Below are 8,526 nucleotides of genomic sequence, written 5' to 3' on the forward strand. Positions count from 1 at the left end.
CTCCAGTGCCAGCCCCTCCCAGCACCAGCCCAGCCCCATGCAGGCCACAGACACTGCTCTGCCCTGATCGCTAACGAACCCCCACTGCTGCGGCTAGAGCCCCTGGCTCCTTGTCCTGCCCCAGTGGCTGTGGAGAACAACCCACCCCCAGCCCGGCGTGTGGGAGGCCGGTTCTCAGGGCCCCTCAGGCTTCTCTCCGGAGCAAACAGGCCCCGGGTTTGTAATGTTCCTCCCAGCGCAGATTGGCTGAACCTTCGCTCGGTCCGGCCGCTCTCCTCCGGGCTCTCTCCAGCGTGTCCCCAGCCTGCCTGAAGTGCAGCGCCCAGAACTGGACACCGGGCTCCTGCTGGGGCCTCCCCGAGTGGGACAGTCACCTCCCGCGTCTCACATCCGACGTGCCTGTTACTGCGCCCGGACCGCTACTAGCCCCTTGGCAAGGGCAGCGTGCTGGGGGCTCACAATCAGCTTGTGACCACTGGTGACCCTTTGCAGCACGGCCACCGCCCAGCCTGCTCGTCCCCAGTTGGCGCTTGTGCATTTGATTTTCGCTTTGGCGGAACCCAACGGTGAGTGTCAATTCAGGACAAATTGCTCAGACAGAGAGGACGTCGGTCTCACCCCACTGGCGAACCACAAGTCACACAAGCAATTCCCTTAGACACTCCAGTCTCCGAGTATCCCCACCAGTGCCACTCGCTATGGGGCCGAATGGTTATGAAAACCAAGTCCCCAGTAAAAGGGAAAAGGTTCTTCCGATCCCAAAGAACCAAGCCCCAGACCCAGCTCAATATACAAATCAGACCCACAAATCACGTCCAGTAACGGCAAAGTTCTGGGTTCAGGCTTGTAGCAGTGATGGAGTAAACTGCAGGTTCAAATCCAGTCTCTGGAACATCCCCCGCTGGGATGGGTTATTCAGTCCTTTGTTCAGAGCTTCAGTTTGCAGCAAGGTCCCTCCAGAGGTCAGAAGCAGGATTGAAGAGAAAATGGAGGAGTTTCCAGGGCCTTTGATAGTCTTTCTCTTGTGGGTGGAAACCCCTTGGTTCTCCTGTGGAAAATCGCAGCAGCAAGATGGAGTCTGGAGTCACATGGGCAGGTCTCATGTCCCTGCAGGACTCAGTTTGCAGACCCACACCCCTGTTTCCATGTTAGTTTGAACGTTCCCAGGAAAGCTCAGATGTGGGTTGGCGTCTCCTGAAGTTCATTGTCTGTTAAGTGTTTCTTGACCAGGCACTTTCTGAAAATAGCCCTGTCAGGGAGTGTGGGGGAGTCAGGGCCCTGCACCCTCTTCCTGCAATTCCCCGGGACTCTCAGCCAGCCAGTAACACAGAAGGTTTATTGGACAATAGGAACGCAGGCTACAGCAGAGCTTGTAGGTACAACCAGGACCCCTCAGTCAAGTCCTTCTGGGGGGCAGGGAGCTTAGACTCCAGCTTGGGGTTCCTTGCGTTGCACCCCCCAGCCCAAGACTGAAAACAGAACCTCCTCCAGCAGCTCTTCCCCCTCCCCCTGCTCCTCCTCCCCTTTGTTCAGTCTCCCAGGCAGAAGGTGTCACTTCTCCCAACCCCCCTCCTGGCTCAGGTTACTGCTCAGGGAGCTTCCTTCAAGGGAAGTCCCCCATCCCCAATGTAACCCTCCTGCAATGTTCCCAGGTCAAATCCACCCGGCTCCCTGCTCCGTCAAAGCACAGAGAGAGAGAGAGAGAGAGAGTCCCAGGACTTTGCACTGGTCTTTGCTGAATTTCAGCAGCTCTCCAGTTTGTCACGGTCATTTTGAATCCTAATCCTGCCTCCCAAGGGCTCCCAGCCCCTCCCGCCCAGCTGTCACCCGCACAGTTTATAAGCCCACTCTCCACTCTGGTCCCAGTGCTGACCCGTGCGGGATCCCCCTGGAAATGCCCCCCAGTCTGACAGTGCCCCACTGAGCACTACGCTGGGCGCTCGCTCGCTCAGCCAGTTGTCACCCCCTGTACAGTCGCTGCATCCAGGCCCATTCCCCTACTTTGCTCCAGGGACGCCAGGAAAAGGGAGATCTATCAGCGTCCCCCGGTGCCCCGCACCAGGCCAGAGCCGCGTCGACGGATGAAATGAGGGTGGTTTGGCAGGTCTGTCCTTGGGAAAGCCGTGCTGGCTGTTCCTCCTAACCCCGCCAGCCTCCAGGTGCTGGCAGGCGGATTGTTCCATCACTTGGTCCAGTATCTGTCCAGCTCCCGGCATCAGGCCGACTGGTCTATCGTGCCCGGGGCCTGTGCTAGGGGCTCTGTTTGCCCTTCTCCTGTTTCCAGGAGTCTCCCAAATCAGGGCTAAGGGCTCCGAGACGACTTCAGCCGGTTCCTTACGCGCCTGCGACTTTCCTCAGGCCCTGCCAACTCAAACATGGCTAACTTCTGCCACCAGTTCCTTCCCGGCTGCTCCAGCCCTGGCCCACAGCCCCTCCCTCCGGCATCCCAGCTCCTCGGCCTCTCCCAAGACCCTGCTCTGCCCTTTCTCAGTCACCAGGACAGGCCAGCACCTGCCTGTCACCTGGGTGTCACCTTCAACTGCACCCCCCCGGACCCCAGCCAGGCGCCAGCTCTTACCCGTCCTGTCTGGTGCATGCTGACGATCTGGCCTTTCCCCCCCTCCATGCGGGTGTCCCCCGGCGCAGAGCAATGGTCCTTCTAGGCCAGGCTCCTGCCTGACAGGGCCGGTGCCAGAGGCTTCACGGAATGGACAGACCAGGGCAGTTCTGGAGCCAGCCAGCCTGGCGTCCACTCCCAGCTTCCGGCAGAGAAGGTAAAACTCTGGCCCAGGCTCTGATCAGCAGCAGCCTTCGTTGTGGCCTGGCCAGTGCAGTCCTGCCCCACTCAGCTCTGTGCCGAACGCAGCTGCAAGGCCATTCGCCCAGCCCGCTGCTTTGACCGCGTCTCCCTTCTCTGCACCCCTCCACCAGCCCCCTTCTCTGCACCCCTCCGCCGGCCCCCTTCTCTGCACCCCTCCGCCGGCTCCCTTCTCTCTCCATCCCTCCACCGGTCCTCTTCTCTGTACCCCTCCCATGGCCCCCTTCTCTGCATCCCTCCGCCGGCCCATTCTCTGCATCCCTCCGCTGGCCCCCTTCTCTGCATCCCTCCGCCGGCTCCCTTGTCTGCACCCCTCTGCCAGCCCCCTTCTCTGCATCCCTCCACCGGCCCCCTTCTCTGCATCCCTCCACCGGCTCCCTTGTCTGCACCCCTCTGCCAGTCCCCTTCTCTGCATCCCTCCACCGGCCCCCTTCTCTCTCCATCCCTCTGCCGGCCCCCTTCTCCCAGCTGGGGAGGTGCCACCATAATACACATAATAGTCCCACCCCCGCAGCGTTTAGAGGGTGAGCTCTTTGCGCAGAGCGTGTGGGTGTGGGGGGGTTTCTCCCATGGGCTCTCAACCTACCAGGCTCTCTTCATCCCCAGGATGGGGGGATTCCCGCTGGGAAAAGTGACTCTTCTGCCCCAGCTCCCCTTCCCCCCGTGACATCACAGCCTGTTGCTGTACTGCAGCTTGGGGCAGGAGCATGGGAAAGAGACAGCGGTGAGGCCAGGACCTGCCACGTGGCCATAGGGCAAGGGGCGAGGGGCCCTCAGCCTGGAGGAAACACACAGGGGCCTGTGTGACAAAGTGGGAATGTTCTTAATGTTTGCTCTGAATACTGTGTTGGTGCCTCAGTGTCCCCTAGGCAGTTCTTAAGTATCTAGGTGGTGGGATAAGGGTGTGTGATTGCTACAGAGGAAGGGGCCAGTGCCCCTAAATGCCTGGCACTCTGTCTCCTAGCAACTGATGGCCTGGGCCCCTCCCCGGCAAACGGTGCCAACTGAAGGTTGTGGAGACAAAGGGATCAGTTGACCTCCTGGCCCGGGAAAGGGGCTGAGCAGAGAGGAGGGCCTGGGGGGGGTGGTTAGTCTGGAGCTGCCTGGGACGAGGAGTGAAGGGCAGACGTGGGGTCGGCTCACTGCCCCCCAGAATGGACCGGCCGAGGGGTCCGGTTCGCTGTACCTACAAGCTCTGTTTTTAGACGCTGTTCCTGTACGAATAAACCTCTGGGTTACTGGCTGCTGGAGTCACGTCTGACTGCAAAGTGGGTGCAGGACCCTGTGGCTTCCCCAGGACCCGCCTGGGTGGCTCGCTGTGGAGCGACGGAGGGCAGAGGATGCTGAATGCTCAAGGAGAGACCAGGAGGTGAAGACGTGTGAGCTTCTTGCCCTGAACAAGTCTGCTCCAGAGAGGAGGCTCCCAAGTCCTGCTCGGCTTGGTGGGGAGCAGTTCCAGAGCATCGCCGGGACTCGTGACACCCCATCTCTGGGAGGAGAGTGGGGTCTGGTGGTTAGACCAGGGGGACTTGGGGCCAGGACTCCTGCATTTTTTCCCTGGCTCTGGGAGGGGAGTGGGGTCTGGTGATTAGAGTGGGGGGGTTGGGAGCCAGGACTCCTGGGTTCTCTCCCTGGCTCTGGGAGGGGAGTGTGGGTTGGAGCAGGGGGGCTGGGAGCCAGGACTCCTGGGTTCTCTCCCTGGCTCTGGGAGGGGAGTGTGGGTTAGAGCAGGGGGGCTGGGAGCCAGGACTCCTGGGTTCTCTCCCTGGCTCTGCGAGGGGAGTGGGGGCTGATGGGTTAGAGCAGGGGGGCTGGGAGCCAGGACTCCTGGGTTCTCTCCCCGGCTCTGGGAGGAGAGTGGGGTCTGGTGGTTAGAGCAGGGGGACTTGGGGCCAGGACTCCTGGGTTCTGTCTCTGGATGGGAGCAAAGACACCCGCAAAGGGTGTCCCGAGATCATCTCTTTTTTGAGGTAACTCTCCTGGATAAAATGGTTCCGACGTCCGAGTTATTTGCCTCCGAGGTGGCTGCCCAAACGACGCTGTAGGTGCTGTCTGGGCGACGCTGGCCCTGCTGCCATACCAGCCCTGGAGACGCGGGGTCTGGGGGTGCCCCCACATCCCGGTCCTGGCACCAAAATCCACAGACGGGAAAAAATCCACCAGTTTCACTGAGCCATTGCTGCCACCTGCTGGCCACTCCCTGGTACTGCACTGATGGTCAGACTGCTCCTGAGGTGTGGGGGGCACCTGCTCCTGCCCCCCTGCCCTGCCCTGCCTGGCACCAGGCGGAGGGACAGGACCCAGAGAGCACAAGCCAGCCACTATCCATGGGGTGGGGTGTTATGTACATTACTCCCGTGGCTAGAGAGCCTGGCTGTGCTGCTGGGGACCAATGAGTTAGAGAGAGTGGGGCTGGGAGTCAGGACCCATCAGGCAGATGGGGGAACTGAACTGGGGTCTCCCCCATCCTGGGAAGCGCCCCAACCACTGGGCTAGAGGTTACGCAGCCCCGTCCCTGCCCCTGCACCCGTCTGCCCCGCTGGCAGGGGGCTGGGTGGCCAGCACCCCGCGGGAGTCTCCGTGCACGTGGCCAGGTGTGAGGGGAGCTGTTATTGCAAACCCCTGCGTGCAGTCAGATGCAGAGTGGGTCGCAGTGGGGCCTAGCACTGGGATTCAGGCATTAAGCCCCTTTGTGGCTCTAAGACCGGCAGGGGGGTATGTGGGACTGGCTCTTCTGTCAAGCAGGAAAAAGTCTTACGGGAGCCAAAGACTGGAGGACAGAGCCAAACTCAGGTTGGGAGCAGGCAGCTAACCACTGGGACAGCTCACAAGGGGTGCAGGATTCTCCAGTACTAGCCAGTCTTTAAGTCCAGGCTGGGAGCTCTGCCAGGGCCGGTCAGACGAGGGGGTCCCCAGGGCCCATCTGCCCGACCCCCAGGAACCGCACTGCAGGTGTCTCTCATCTCTGTACTGTGCTGGGCCCAGCTTCAGTCATTAGCCAGGTGCGACCAGTGCAAACGGCGGGAGCGAAGCGCCGGATCATTCCTAGCGGCAGGCCCCAGCGGAGGCTCTTAGGCAGCTCAGGAGCTGGGGGAGAAGCCCTGCGGTAGGCACTGCAGCAAGCACCCGGTATCTCATCTGTCAGGGAAGGGGATTCTAGGAACACAGAAAATCAGTGGCCTCGCTGCCCGTGCCTTACTCCCATCATAGGTGACTAATCTGCGCTCGCTCGTTACCTCTGTCTCTCTGAGTTGCTGGGGGGCTCTGAGGGCTGGGAAGAAGCAATGGTCCAGTGGTGTAAATTAAGCCAAGAGGAACTAGAGATCAGTTTTGCACGAGGGTTCGTGCATGCTGACAGCGTGTGACAGCACGTGCCACTAGTGAAAACGCAGGCCTGGGAGTGGCAGTGCTCGCTCAGAGCTCCAGGAGCTGCGGAGCTGATGTAACGGCCAGCCGGGAGCAGCCAGGAAAGAGGCACCCGTGTTCTGCTGGGGATTCTGCCCCATATTCTTGGTGCCTGGTCTGCTACCGAGCTCTGGGCCCTGTGACAGCAAGTGCCGCTCCAAGCCAGCCCCCGTGAGCTGAGCTCCTGATGGTCCGTTGAGCGAGGTCAGAGAACGCCCAGGATTCGACCGCAGCCCTGGAGCGACAGGGCGCACACAGCCCAAGGGCTGCAAGCTGAAGACAGAGATGGGAGGGTCCTGAACCACCAACGAAGGGGCACGACGTGGGGCAGCCCCAGGCCTGTTCTGCACCAGGCAGAATTCCTGAGCAGCACCGCGTGGGCCTGATGCCCGGGAGTCTGCCACCCGACGCAGGGCTTGGCTTTCACCTCGGACCCCGGCTGCCTGCAATCAGCTCAGCCCCCAGCTCCGCAGCCGGTCCCCTGTCCATTCCCTGCAACAGCCTCATGCTGGCAGCGGTGCCGAGAGCCCGATCCATACGGGGGAACACGCTGTTCTCTCCCCGCCGGGAGGGGAAGCAATTCTAGGGCACGCAGCCGAGCCAGGGCCAATTTCACTGGCAAGGCTGCACTGTGCCAAACTTGCAATTAATGCACTAGGCTCCAATTACTGTCGTTCCAGCTGCTCACGGGGAACAGGTGCTGCCTTTGTTCCCCCTTATCCAGCCTGTTTGGGGGGTGAGTCGGGAGCTGGTACCGCGGCTCAGAGAGCTGGGCTGGAGCTACTCCCACTGTTTGTAACCCTCGTCCTGCCCCTGCCAGGAGCTCACAGTGCCCCCACAAGGGCCCAGAGACAGCGGCAACTCCACTTGACATGGGGAAACTGAGGCACAGGAAAAGGTTAAATGATTCACCCAAGGTCAGGGCTGGGAAGAGAACCCATGAGTTCTGACTCCTGTTCCTGTTCCCACTAGCGAGTACACCTCCCCAGAGCCAGGGAGAGAACCCAGGAGTCCTGGCCCTTAGCCCCTCCCCTCTCTACGTCACTAGTCCCCAGTTCTAGCTCATTGCCCCTCGTCCAGCCTCTTGGCTTGCTTGGGAAACACACACGTTCATGCTGCTGTGGGCTGCAGAGCCAGCTTTCATGCACCCGAACGGGGGATGGGGGGTTGTCTGGTCCTGCCCCCCGAACCTGGAGGGGTGCGTAGAGCCAGACAGCCCATACTAACTGCCACTGGCAAGTCCCTTTGGCACAGGACTGGGTCTGGCTTGCCGAGGAACGTGGGGGCAGGGCTGGTCAGTGCCTGGCACGGAGCTTTCTTCTGCCAGCCCTGCGGCTGCGGTGGGCGTGATGCCAGCGGCTCAGCAGCGGGTGCTGTTCATCTCAATCCAGCCGCCCAGGCGGCCTTTCTAATGAGGCTTCAAACCAAGCTGATTTGTCCTTCCCAGGCCAGCTGCCCTGGGCCTCTGTGCTCGGGAGCCCCTGAAATCCCAGTTCCGCCGCCCACTGCCCTGCCTGCTGCCTGGCGCGTGGTGCTGCCCCTTTCTTGGCATGAGCTCAAGGTGCCCACGCCCCTGAGGTGGCAGGGCAGGGATGGGGTGGGACCCACCGACCCTTTACCCATCGCACAGGGTGCTGCACGGACCTCAGCCAAGATCAGGGCCCCGTCACTCTGGGTACTACCCAGACCCAGACCAAGATCAGGGCCCCGTCACACCGGGCACTGCCAGATTCCAGCCGAGACCAGTCAGGATCTGGGCAGCGTGACGAGGCCCTGATCTGGGTTGGGGTCTGGGCGGCGCCCGGTGCGACAGGGCCCTGATCTCAGTTGGGGTCTGGGTGGCGCCTGGCGTGACAGGGCCCTGATCTCAGTTGGGGTCTGGGCGGCGCCCAATGCGACGGGGACCTGATCTCAGTTGGGGTCTGGGCGGCGCCCGGTGTGACGGGGCCCTGATCTCAGTTGGGGTCTGGGCAGCGCCCGGCGTGATGGGGCCCTGATCTCAGTTGGGGTCTGGGCGGCGCCCGATGCGACGGGGCTCTGATCTCAGCTGGGGTCTGGGCAGCGCCCGGCACGATGGGCCCTGATCTCAGCTGGGGTCTGGGCGGCGCCCGGCGTGATGGGGCCCTGATCTCAGTTGGGGTCTGGGCGGTGCCTGGTGCGACGGGGCCCTGATCTCAGTCGGAGTCTGGGTGGCGCCTGGCGTGACAGGGCCCTGATCTCAGTCGGGGTCTGGGTGGCGCCCGGCGTGACAGGGCCCTGATCTCAGTCGGGGTCTGGGTGGCGCCCGGCGTGACAGGGCCCTG

At 62.0% G+C, this 8,526-nt stretch overlaps 1 protein-coding gene across 1 annotated transcript in view; it reads right to left on the bottom strand.

Moving 5' to 3' along the window:
• Nucleotides 1-821: 821 nt before the first annotated feature.
• The window catches only part of LOC116831981 (3',5'-cyclic-AMP phosphodiesterase 4B-like), a 116,751-nt gene continuing 109,046 nt past the window's right edge, over nucleotides 822-8,526 (bottom strand). Inside the window, exon 4 of the mRNA XM_075061268.1 lies at nucleotides 822-1,048. Within this exon, the coding sequence (XP_074917369.1) occupies nucleotides 964-1,048 (85 nt within the window). The 3' untranslated portion in view covers nucleotides 822-963. The remainder of the gene's footprint in view (nucleotides 1,049-8,526) is intronic.

This window comes from Chelonoidis abingdonii, chromosome 26 (assembly GCF_003597395.2).
Source record: "Chelonoidis abingdonii isolate Lonesome George chromosome 26, CheloAbing_2.0, whole genome shotgun sequence".
NCBI classification, from domain to species: Eukaryota; Metazoa; Chordata; order Testudines; family Testudinidae; genus Chelonoidis; species Chelonoidis abingdonii.